Source organism: Abramis brama, assembly GCF_963993115.1.
Source record: "Abramis brama genome assembly, chromosome: 16".
NCBI classification, from domain to species: Eukaryota; Metazoa; Chordata; class Actinopteri; order Cypriniformes; family Leuciscidae; genus Abramis; species Abramis brama.
In genome coordinates, this window is record NC_139978.1 from 26,320,055 (window position 1) to 26,333,427 (window position 13,373).

At 36.7% G+C, this 13,373-nt stretch overlaps 1 protein-coding gene across 1 annotated transcript in view; it reads right to left on the minus strand.

Moving 5' to 3' along the window:
- fcho1 (FCH and mu domain containing endocytic adaptor 1) overlaps positions 1 to 13,373 on the minus strand; it is a 41,341-nt gene that overhangs the window by 15,975 nt on the left and 11,993 nt on the right. The window contains exons 3-6 of the mRNA XM_084087523.1: positions 4,857 to 4,948; positions 2,381 to 2,455; positions 1,634 to 1,775; positions 277 to 429 (exon numbers count right to left, since the gene is read on the minus strand). Of these exons, the coding sequence (XP_083943649.1) occupies positions 277 to 429; positions 1,634 to 1,775; positions 2,381 to 2,455; positions 4,857 to 4,948 (462 nt within the window). The remainder of the gene's footprint in view (positions 1 to 276; positions 430 to 1,633; positions 1,776 to 2,380; positions 2,456 to 4,856; positions 4,949 to 13,373) is intronic.

The following is a 13,373-nucleotide window of genomic DNA, read 5'->3' on the forward strand; positions in this document are numbered from 1 at the left end:
GGAACACAAGAATCATGAAGAATTGTGCAGCTGCTCGCTTTTTTTCATGCTTTTAAACTTCAATTCAAAGTTTAAGTCATTATTCTGAGAAAATCTTGACATCCGCCAAAAGTAGTATTGCAGCTTCGTTAACAAATTGTGCTTTTTGAATCAGACCTTTTCAATGAATCAGTTGACATGGTTCACAAAACTGCTTCATAAATCAAACTGACCCGGTTCTCAAGTCCAACAAATCTGTGAATAACTTAAATTTGAACTTTTTTCAAACACAAGCACCTTTTCCAGCTCTTTCTGAGGCACTCCCTCTTTGCGTAGTCTCTCCAGCTCTACACACTTGCTGTGGTAGCCTTCTCTGGCCTTCTGCAGGTGGGCGTTCTGCACCTGAAGAGACTGCACTGACTCCAGGGTACCAATCACTTCCTCTTTCGTCTACACAAGACACAACATAGTTAAATATAGGGTACAACGGGGCTAAATGCACACCTTAAGAAGAATGTGCTTTTGACTTCTCCCATAGTGTTTGATTGCAAAAAAGAAAAAAGAAAATTGGATTGAACATTGATGGAGCAACAGATTTTGTGTGAAAATAAATAAAAAAAGTGGTTAATTTTGTTTAAAAATCATATAAACTTATGAGGTGGCAAGGTGAGCCTTTTACCCTACGCACGGGGCAAAAGGCACACATTATTTATACAAATACTTTAGCTAAAAAGTTAATACTTGTTCAAAACAACCACTTTAGCAAAGTGTGTACTATTTTCAGTTTATTTTGATAAATAAAATAATTCAGTTCTGTCCAATAAATATACTTTAATTACAATTTGTTAATATAAAAATATATTTTAAAAATAAAGAAACAAAAAATTATGTTTAAAAGTAAAGATTCTGAAAGCATTTAAGGAGATCCCATAATAATTAAATATAGATTTACAGTAGTAACAATACATTATATTTTATTATATGATATGATTGATATCATATTTATAAATATGATGGTTTCATTATAAATATAGTTGACACACCCAACTTACCATCTGAATCTAACCATGTCATGTCAACAAATGGAAAAGTCAGCAGGCTGTTTATTATAATTTTAATTATTGTGCCTTTCGGTGCCTTTTACCCTACCCCCAAATACCATACTTTTACATATTATTCCGTTATTTAATTAGCTTGAACAAAATCCTTAATAAGACCTCTAAATAATTTTAGCGATTCTCGTTTGCTACTTAAATTTACAAAATGTTAAAACACCAAATATTAGATCAAATTACAGCAGAATCAACTTTGCGCTGCTGTCCATGATCAGACAAATTTTCACGTGCATCTTGAAAAGCAGATGTTTTGTAAAGTGCTTCGGCAAGTTTTTGTGCCGGTTTAGAGGAAAATAAAATCAAAGGCACTTTTACCCCGGTGCGATTTTAACCCCGTTGTGCCTTACAATCAAGATTTTAAGCACAACAATAGAACTCAATGCACTCGTTCACATCAGACTGAAGTACTGCAGGGGATTGGAAATATTGTGGTGGACACTTAATGAAAAACAAAACAGCGATGAACAATTGTGGGTACATAAGCCAGTTATTAATCAAAGGCATGTGCAAAGATTCTATCCATTTAAAAAACCATTTACCTTGCGGTGAATTTTGACCTGCTCCTCGCTGTACTTGCTGATGTCACGGATGAGGTCATTCATCTTCCTCATGAGCTCCAGGTGGCAGAGGGCCACTTTGTCCGAGGACACACGAAACACGTCCCACATGGGGGCAAACGTGCTGGAAAATCGAAGCAGGTGGTTAGATGCTAATGAAAGGAAGTGCATAAGCCGCTCAGTTTTTTTTTTTTTTTTTTTAAAGCACAGCAGTATTAGAAAAACAACAGGTTTCCATGTCTTTGTAAGTCTACCTCTTTTCAAACATAAAGTTCATAGGAAAAAAAATGTATATAAAAACTGCATGGCCAAATAAAAAGTTTACATTTCTATTAGCTTTGTATTTATGCTCGTAATTCTTTACGAATTTGACTCTATGCTAACTTTGCAAAGTCAGTTTTTACATTGCTAGAGCACCGCGTGATTGTTTTGACAACTACTCTAGCACATGCTTGTGCAGACAGGAAGTGAGGTGAAGGAAGCAGAGGAAAGAGCTAACCATAGCAATGACTTTTCGTCCAATTACACACAGCTCATGCACAAAATAAAAATACTTGCATGCAATTCACTTGAATCTCTCTGCTGATAAGTATCTGTAAGCCAGCAGCAGGACTCTTTTCAAGATAAATCTTTTCAATGTTTTGGTTATCTCCAGGTGACATAAATCCGAAGGTAATGGTGATTTTCAACACATAATACTCTCATAATAACAGCAATGAAATCACTCACCCAAGAGGGCTTCCATTGCTAGCAATCTTGGCGAGTTTGCTCATGGATTTCGAGTAAGTCTCCTCAATGGCTGCCCTTAAATGCAAACACAAATACACACAATGTGTCAGCAGGTAATAGGTTCGCAAAAATACTTTCTCACTAAAGTGATTAGGCACCAACATTAATGCTTTAAAGTTCACAAACAATTCTTCAGTGCTGGGTGCTAAGTCTTTATATTCACAATGGTACACATCAGGACAAAAACTGATGAAAAAAACATAGAAGTTCATAGTAGCCACAGCCACAGCCACAGCCACAGCTGAAAACACCAAATATTTCATATCAACCACTGTATGATCTGCCTTCTCGAAAAGCCAAGCTTTTTTGTTGGGAAAAAGGATGTTGTCATTATTATGCCAGTGCGCCGGGCTATATTGTTGGCCTTATCATCTTATTTGATTCTTATAAGTGAAATTTTGCTTTCTGTAGGGACAGTCAAGTCAGATTCTTCAAGGAACAGAGACACTTTGAGGCACAATGTCCTGAGTGGATACATAAATCAATTTTCCAAAAGGCCATTTTGTAATTTATTGCACAAGCTATGCTTTTATCAAGGACGCATTTGTCTCTCTCAATTTCTCAGCACTCTCCTCCAGGGCTTTCCTGGACAGATTTCTAACACACACACAAAAAAATACAATTTAATCCTCTAGTCCATGACGGAGGGTGCCTGCATCCAACTCTATTATAACGGATAGAAGAGACTATGAAAGTTGGCAGTAGGCTTGGCGGAGCTCTAAATAGTCTCTGTTCTCTCTGAAGAATGAGAGAGTCATTATGGAGTTTTCATTTTAATTATTGCAATTAGCTCCAACTCAAGTGTCTACTACAGACCAAAAGAAATGCTCACACGTCCCACATATGCTGTCAGTGGAAGGGTGAAACGATAGATCTTTCTTCATCTGTTTTATCCACTGCATATACACAAAGCATTTCTGACTTCTGCACTGCCTTGCATTTGTGGACGTGTACAGTATGGGTGGACAGTGAGCACTTTGTTGACTGCTCTGCTCCTCTCAGGTTAGTGTGTTTTGACACTCCGGTGTTGTGTGCTGAAAGACAGCACTGTGGTGTGGAGAAAGCAAGTAATGGAACAGAGAGAGTAATTCGAGCAAAAAAGGAAAAGATAATATGTCATATGAAAAAAGATTACATACAGGCCCGGTTTCACAGACAGGGCTTAGATTAAGCCAGGATTAGGCCTTAGTTCAATCAGGACATTTAAGAAGCTTTTTTAAATGTGCCTTAAAAAAACATTACTGGTGTGCATCTTGAGACAAAACAATGGCACTGACATATTTTAAGATTATGTCAGTGCAAGTTGCTTTCAGTTAAAACAGCTCAAACATGAATATTAGTCTGGGACTAGACTTAAACCTTGTCTGAGAAACTGGGCAAAAATGATATCAATCATAGCATTACATTATGCTACGCTATGTTGTGTTGTTACTGTAATGTAATATTAGGCTACACTTTATTTTAAGGTACCCTTGTTACAGTACTTGTTACAATTTTTTACATTTTAAGTACTGAGTAATATTCATTAACAACATGTACTTACTATATAATTAGGGTTAGGGTTTGGTTCAAGGTTTGTTGCTTGTAATTATGCATAATGTGCTGTTATTACTAATAAGACAAAATAGCATAACATAGCAAAATGTAATGTAACATCACATGATCAGTTCAAATAAGACTATAACATAATATTATGTAGCATAATATAACATTATATAAGATGAGATAATATCAAATAAGAAAACATTCCAGTAATGTAATGTAGCATAACATAATATAACATTATACTGTATGATAAAACAAAACATTACACCAAAAATGTAACAGCAAAGGAAAACATCATGTGACATCATATAAGACAAAACACAATAATGTGATGTAACAACATAAGGTAATGTAACAATATGTAAGATACAATAAATCAAATAAGATAAAACACATTAATGTAACATAATGTAGCATAATGTAATGTAACAATATACAATAAGACAAAAAAAAATAAAGTCGAAAAATGTAATCTAACATCACAAGATCAAATACGACATCTCTTTTAACAAAACGCAGAATAACGTAACATACCTTAATATGATCAGATAATACATGTCATGCACCCCAGCATGTCATGTCACATTAAATAAGATGTAATGTAATTTAACGTACAGTAAGAGTGTAACATTACTTTCTAAGATACAATAAAATCACATACGACAGTAACAACGTACAGTATAATCAAGATATTATAACATGAATATTCCACTTTGATGTAACTTATCAAAAATACAACAGTTACAGCTGAGTTACAAAGAAGTGAGGAGAAGAAAACAAATTCCACGCCACATTCCTGTCAGTACCAGTTACACCATATCACCCCCTCCTTCCCATCACCATGACAACTCCTCCCAAAACAACACCTCACCTCTCGCGCACGAACTCAGCCAACTCTTTGGTGGCGATCTGTCCATGCTTCATGTTGTGGTAGAGAACATCAAAGCCTGCATTCTTCTCTCCCTGTGAACAGACAAAAACACCAGCATAAGGCACATTCATGTAATGTGTGCAAAATCAATCACCATTAGAATGTGTCAAAAATAAAAATAGCAAGAGGAACTTGGAAGACTGGGGTGTCGATTGTGAGCCATTGGCCACAGCAGGCACAAAATATGTGCAGTACAGAATGTCAGTATTTCTACAAACTTCTCATCATTTTCAGAACACATAAGAGATCAGAGTCAGGGAGAACTACAATAAACCAAGAGAAGGAACAAATAAAAATCTGCTGACTGGACAGGTTCCAAAATTGACTTTTTTCCAATTGAAAAATGCAATGAAAAATAAATAAAAGTTAAACCATATTACTCTTATGTTACTCATGTTACTGTACATGTTACCTCTATTTTAGGAAATACAATGTAAGAATGACAGGTTTTTTTGTTTTGTTTTTGGCATAAAAGACACTGAATCAAATCAAAGACAAACAAAAACAAACCAAGCGTTTTTCTTTTATTGTCCACTGATGTGGAAAAATTCCATTCAGAGAATAACCTGCCAAACCCCCATCCCTCTGGTTGTGAAATACACAGCTGAAAATCTCGACAGTCATTTACAGAAATACATCTTTTTAAGGAAATAATACTTTTATCATACTTAATTTGTATGATTAAAAAAAGAATCATACAAATAATATAATAAAATGATATTATTTTATTCCGGATATTCTTCCGGAAATGAGTTTCTGTAGGGTGGGATGTCTGGTGTAGTGAAAATACAACAACAAAAGAATAGCGTGTGTGTGCAAAACATGCAACGTGAGCAAGGAGCACAACACTTCTCCCAGACTTCCCTCAAAGGCTAAGGCCCAGTAGGGGAGATCCTCAGATGATAACCTTTGGAACAAAGTAACAGCACATCCTGCGGTCAAAGTTAGCAAGTATAAAAATAGCCCCCTTTCTTTTAGCAAACAGAAAAATGTCAACAAAGGAGAGAGAGAAATAAATGACAGAACCAGAGAAGTCAGTGGCCATAAATATCTCCAAACCACAGAAAGAACTTCCAAGGTATAAGACGGATTGACAAAATTCCCACTGTCCAAAGATAGAAACTGGACAAAACCTGATTCCAACAATCTACTGCAAAGGTGTTGCACAATACGAATTCTATACAAATTTTAAGGGGAACCATTATGTTGATGTCAAGTACTAGTATTGCAGATAAAGATTTTTGTGCACTTTTTCTCTTAAAAAACTGTCACTTACTTAAAGTTCTCCTGTAATCAACAATTTTAGCCCTTTTAACTCATCTCTGATCATCAAAATGACATATTTAAATGTTTTTTCCTTGGAAAAAAAATGATTGCCTTAAAATAGCTTGAATGTAACTTTACACCCTTGCTTCATTTAGCATATGCGGTTCTATGAATATGCAAATTACCCCGCCTCCACTCACTCGCACCAGCTCAGAGATCCACTCGTTGACGATCACACGTTGACATGATTGCTTATAAGGCAGTTTGTGATGTCAGAAACACCAGCGATTTCAAACCGCGTTTTTGAGACTGTCTTTGGTTCACTGCAGTTTTAAGGAGAAAATACCCAGCAATGGTGTTGACTTATGAATTTGCACATGGTTTGTCTAAAAGTATATTAAAAACACCACATAGACATATAAACTACATTAAAAGCTTGATTTTCACCACAGGGGGGCTTTAAGTCTAAACTTAATCTTTTTAGATCTCATTAAGAAAGTGAAAAACTGGTGAGCTACAAGTCAACAGCTGTTATTTATGAGACTAGAAAATGAATTAGACTTTTGTAAATTTACATTTTAGATGTGACTTAACAAAATGGAAAATATTTTATTTATAGTTTGAATTTGAATCTGGTATATTTGAATTCTAGACATTTGTGACATTGAACAAAAATTGAATTGTTTTGAGGTCTATTTTACACTTTGTGTTTCTAAAGAGCAGATTTGTTATGTTCTGAGGTGAAATTAGCTGTAAATATTCAGATAAAAAAAAAAAAAAAAAACTGCAGATCATACAAAAAAGCAGGCCAGAGGTCAAGCTTTTGTGTCCCACAAGGAAAAGTAGAGGTTATCCAAATAGATATGGGCCAATCAGAGAGCTGCTACAATTCTATAGTGAGGTGAAGTGCCAAAAGAGAACTGAACCAAATAAATCAATCACATACTTTTGCTTTGAATCAAATGTTGTGGTGTTAAAGATTTTATTGAAAAAATTATTTAAAATCCCTATATGAAAAAAAATGGTTCCTGAAAAAGTGGGGATCACTTTATGCTTTATGTTCCTGTGGCACTATAGTCAAATCTAGACTAGGTTTCAGTTACCCATGGACCCTTCTGGTGTTCAGTTTCAGTCTTTTTATGCTGTACTTGTTCACAGTATAGTGCTGTTTAAAGAACCCTGGTCACAAAACAACAGTTGGACCAAATGGACCAGTTGCAACCAACATGTAATTTCAATGTTAGAACGAAATGAAAAACAACAGCTGATGTTTGTTGTGTAGCCAGTATGCTTGTTGAAACCTGACCCCTTTGGAAAGCTGATCTCTGCCCACATAGCACAGGTACAACAGCACCCCTTGTAAAGCCATCTTTCCTTCTCTCACTCTGTTCTGCCTCTTTCTCTCACTTCCCTCTTTCTTTTTATATACAGGACGGAAAAACAACTATCAGGCAAGCTTAAACAGACAGTATTATCCCCTGGATTCCTCAGTCAGAATTCAGTGCTGAAAGCATGATGGCCCATCTGTTGACAGTCTGTTCTTTCATAGCTTCATTCCCTGAAGTTCATTTGCAAAGCATACAGCAGTATCTGCCATTCGCCTTTTCTAACGTAATGCCGCCACAGAGGACGCTTTATGCTTGAAGCATGACAGACAGGGAGCGAGAAACAAAGCGTAAGCTTGGCTGCGATGACATTAAGCAGAGCTGCAGGTGTTGAAAGAGGAACTCCAATCCGCTCTGTATTAACGTGTCTCTACCAAGATAGCAGTTGCTAAAGCGACAGGGTTCCCCTGGAAACTGTGAGAGAGCGGGAGACACATGACAGCTCATTCCATAAGGTGAGGGGCATACGTTTGTGTCGGTGCTGAAGTATTCTGTCTTGTTCATCACAAGTCCCAGGACTGTTAAAAATCAGTTTGACCTCTCCTCTAAGGAAGTGGAGAAAAGCTTTGATATACACTCACCTAAAGGATTATTAGGAACACCATACTAATACTGTGTTTGACCCCCTTTCGCCTTCAGAACTGCCTTAATTCTACGTGGCATTGATTCAACAAGGTGCTGAAAGCATTCTTTAGAAATGTTGGCCCATATTGATAGGATAGCATCTTGCAGTTGATGGAGATTTGTGGGATTCACATCCAGGGCACGAAGCTCCCGTTCCACCACATCCCAAAGATGCTCTATTGGGTTGAGATCTGGTGACTGTGGGGGCCATTTTAGTACAGTGAACTCATTGTCATGTTCAAGAAACCAATTTGAAATGATTCGAGCTTTGTGACATGGTGCATTATCCTGCTGGAAGTTATTTCAGTCAAAGTTACTCTTCTATCAGCTTGAATCAGTCGGCCCATTCTCCTCTGACCTCTAGCATCAACAAGGCATTTTCGCCCACAGGACTGCCGCATACTGGATGTTTTTCCCTTTTCACACCATTCTTTGTAAACGCTAGAAATGGTTGTGCGTGAAAATCCCAGTAACTGAGCAGATTGTGAAATACTCAGACCGGCCCGTCTGGCACCAACAACCATGCCACGCTCAAAATTGCTTAAATCACCTTTCTTTCCCATTCTGACATTCAGTTTGGAGTTTAGGAGATTGTCTTGACCAGGACCACACCCCTAAATGCATTGAAGCAACTGCCATGTGATTGGTTGATAAGATAATTGCATTAATGAGAAATTGAACAGGTGTTCCTAATAATCCTTTAGGTGAGTGTATATTTTATATTATACAATTATTATAAATACTATAAATAAATAAAATATTGTAATAAAAAAATGCATTAACTCTAATGTATGAAATATTTGTATAGCACCTTTCACACAATAAAAGCAGCTTAAAGTGCTTACAAGAATTACAATTAGCATCAACATGAAAACAACTAAAAAACATAATAATATAAGATTACAAATGAAATCCACTTTATAATGATAATAAAAGACGACAAAATTAGTACACATAAAATGCATTGTGACACGAGATGTAAATACGCTAATTAGCCCCGCCTCCACTCACGCCACCAGCTTAGAGATTCACTCGGCCAACTTCCTGAGGTAAATGCTGACGTCGGACACATAACAGAAATTAATATGATTAGCCTTTTGCTTGAATACGTTATCAAACGGCTAATAATGTATTGCTAATGTTACACAAACCATGTTCCTGTCCAGCATCTCAGAGTCAGGCATATAGTTCATCATAACTTCGTAATATCCATTATACACTCGCTATTGCTAAATCTACCCGATTTTTCATATCAACAGAAAAATATACTTGGATAACCTAGCTTCTTTCACGATTCCCCTGCTAGTTCGCTGTTAATGATATGCCCATTGGCACTTTGACGTGACTGGTTACAAAGTAGTTTGTGACGCCACAGGCCAGCGATTTCAAACCGCGTTTTTCAGACTGTCTTTGGTTCACCGTAGATTTAAAGAGAAAATACTCAGCAATAGTGTTGACTTATGAATTTGCACATGGTCTTAAAGCTTATTAAAAACACCACATAGACATAAACAACATTAAAAGCTTGATTTTCACCAAAGGGGGTTTTAAGTTTTAAGAGAGCTGGATTCCCTAACATCTGTTTGTAATGTGTTAAGTCATTAGTGTTGAGAGCTATATTCTGAAAGGGGTTTATAAATCTATTCAGGAATCATTTCGACTTAAAACTTTCCCATCATGCCATGTCTATGTGTTTCTCTTTTGAAAGTCAGTCTGAGCATGAGGCTGAACATCCAACAGCAAAATACAACAATGTTAACCTGTGTTAGCCTGCAGAACTAACCAGTCTCACTTGATTTTAATAGAAGGTCTAATATGGAGTTTGATGAATAAGCCATGTCTCATGGAAGTTGTAATTAGAAGATTGCAGGACGTTCCAGTGTCATGATGCTCGGGGCAATGAGGCAATCATGTGAGACCCAATAAACACAAAGGACAAGCAACAGAACAGAACACTGTAGTCCCTCAAAAAACCTTTTCACATTCAAGTGTCAGTGCTGGTCGATGAGTTCACCATGGCTCGAGAAGGAGAAGGACTGCGTGATTTTTTTCTTGCTCAACATCAATTCTTAAAGTCCCAAGATCTATCTTTTATAGACCTCTAGTTTGGCTGTGAGAAAACTTGTCTGTACAGCGCTGCCCATCTGATTCCTGAAACAAATGGCTCTTATGATTTGAATCCATTTGAAATACTGCTCTGTATAAATTAGAGCATTACAAGAGAGAAAATGTTTTTTCTCTATGTAAGAAAATGTAAGCACAATTTACCACTATAACTGAAATAGAATGAATCTAAATTGAATCAAATAAAGTCACAATTTTCAGAACCGAATCAAAATAATGAATTTCTTTTCTTTTTCATCATCATTTGTATCTTCATCAGAATCTCGGATGAGATTGTTCATAACAATGTGTATGTTGGATATTTGATTATTTGTTCATTTCCCAGAATTCCCTCCAAAGGGGCTGTAATGGTCTTACTGCTGACTGTGCATTATAGTTAAAACACACACACATGGCCCAGTCCTGTCACCTGTGATGAATAACTGCATTAGCTTTTAGGTGAGAAAGAGGGAAATCATTGACTGACCTAAAGTATTTCATCCTCCTCTCTTTTACCTTTATCTAGACGAGTCTTGATTAAATCACACGAATGGGACAATAAGACAGATATAGTGTATCAGTGATGTTTATATTGAATTGGAGATGGAGACAGGGCTATACATTAACTTGAGGAATTCTCTGACTTCTATTCTTTGTTCTTCTGTTGTATTTTAATGAAATGCTATTCGTTGATTACATGCACAAGACAAAAAAGCCTCTCTATGACAGTGGAAACTGATGGATCATGACCCAAAACCCAACTGAACAGGGACAAATAATGATTTGCTCAGTAAGCATAATTTATATGCTGAAAGGAAGACACTGTTAAGTGTGTTCTAATCAAGTAACTAATTAACAAATTCTACTATTATAAAGGCATGGCTTATGTTTTGAATAATAAATATTCATGAACCTTATTTTTGAATTCTTAATTATACTGTTACTTGTCTGGACATTCTCAGAGGGTTACTAATCCATGACCAAATTAAAGATGCAATTAATATTCACACACTATACATTACTTTCCACATCAAACATTAATTATAAAAGCACAACACTATGAGAACGATGGACAGAAACGTCCATGCATGGTGTCCATAAATGAATTAAAAAAAACGTTCTCATTTGGATGGAAACCAACAAAAAGCAGCCAATCTGCCAATCTTAGCGTGAAAGGTAATCTGCGTATAATGTTCGTTTTTTTCTGATGGTACTAGATAAGTTCATGAGGTTTAGGTGGCATATTTCACACACACTGGTGTGGCCAAAGTCATTTTCACTAGCAAATGGGAGAAAATGCATTCTTTGTAGAGCTATTAAAGTATGACCGCATTTAACAACTTTCTAGATCTAATAAACCCTCATCTTCCAAAGCTTCACGAATACTTTAATGTGACACTGAAAAATCTACATCCAAGCTCGCAAAATTGAAAAAGAACAGTAAGAGTGAAACTAAATGAACTGATTAGGCTGCTAAATGAGCTCTCTGTTGTGAGACAACATCTGACAGCCTGCTGAACGCCCTGTTTTCCATCCGAGGAGAAAACAGATTGAAGACAGTTGTAAGGATGAAGACGTATGAGCTAAATAAGGAATGTGCTTAATCACTGCGATTGTGAATTCCCTCTCAGAGACTTAATTAATCATGCATTTTCAGTAATTACCCAAATGTGTCGTTTCAGTCTTTTCACACAGGTGTATTTACTCAGTGCTGAAGAAACAGTCAGAGCAGGACGAACGCACACAACAAGACAAACACACACAATTATGATCATTTTACATGCAAACACACACACACACACACACACACTAGAATGACAATTCATTTCTTTAAAGGTAACATGAATCAGTATTTGTAATGTGTTCTATAATCTTTCTAAGCATTTCTATATATATATATATAAAAAAACATTTTTTAGGGTGAGACATTTACCCATCAGGAATTGATTACATTGTCACTACTCTCCTTCTGAAACACTGCCGGCACTCATTGGTTGAAATTTAGGCAGCCTCGGTTCCAGCAACCAAAAAAGAAACTCATTTTATAAAACAAAAAATGACTTATAAAACTGATTAATCTGATGAATTAATGACAGTTCTATAGGTACAACATGCATTGATGAATCATGACCAAAAATGTGTAATCAACTCAATTAACAAGATAGAGGTATATATACACACACAGCAGACTCACTTCTGCTTCCTCCCCTCTGACAGCACGCCAAATATGCATAACCTTTACTCTATTTATAATATGTAAGTGTGAACTCGTGAAAGGCCAATTTGATTTTATGTTGACTTTAAAAACTGCTTTTCTGAGTAACAGGAAAAAGAGCAGGCCAGAGTGTCTGCATACATCTGCATGAGCGATGAGGGGGTCGAGAGTGAATAATAGTTCTGCATGGATGCTTGGGAGTTTTGGGGGGTGTTTTACACCAGCTTTGTGTAGGAACACAACACAATAGAGGAGGTCTCTGCATCTACCACAGTCCTGCGACAAAGCCAGACAGTCACATGACCTGGGCCCAAACTGAGAGGCTGCAACCAGACAGAACACAGTAGAGGAACTCAAAAATAAAACTCTAGTCAAGACTACAAATGAGAGATGGGGTGTTCAGCTTAAACAGGAGGGAACCAATCACTGTATGATGTTTATTTTAACATGACATTTAAATGCCACTTTACTACTTCTCAAACAAAACTAATTTGACGGCACAGATGTTGTAAGCTTCTCTAACATATGGACGTCTTTATCTGGTAAGAAGCCTTCTGTACTGGTGTGATGTGGCCTTCATTCAGTAGCAGCAGTTCCTGAATGTTCTGGCTTGATTTTCCTCCCTTCCTCCTCATTCTTTGAGAGGGGCAGGCTAGGTATTAAAGTAGGTTGCACCTGAAATAGCCCTGCCAGGTGTGTGGAAAATGCAGAACACGGCTGTCCTCATGGGAAAGCTGACAAAGCCCTGGCCCTCTGCTTTTGTTCTTACAACTTTTCTCTCTCTTTGTTCTTTCCTTTAGCTATCCTTCCTTCATACTTTCAATGATGTGACAGAAACAGTCAGCATATGAATCCCAAACTGCT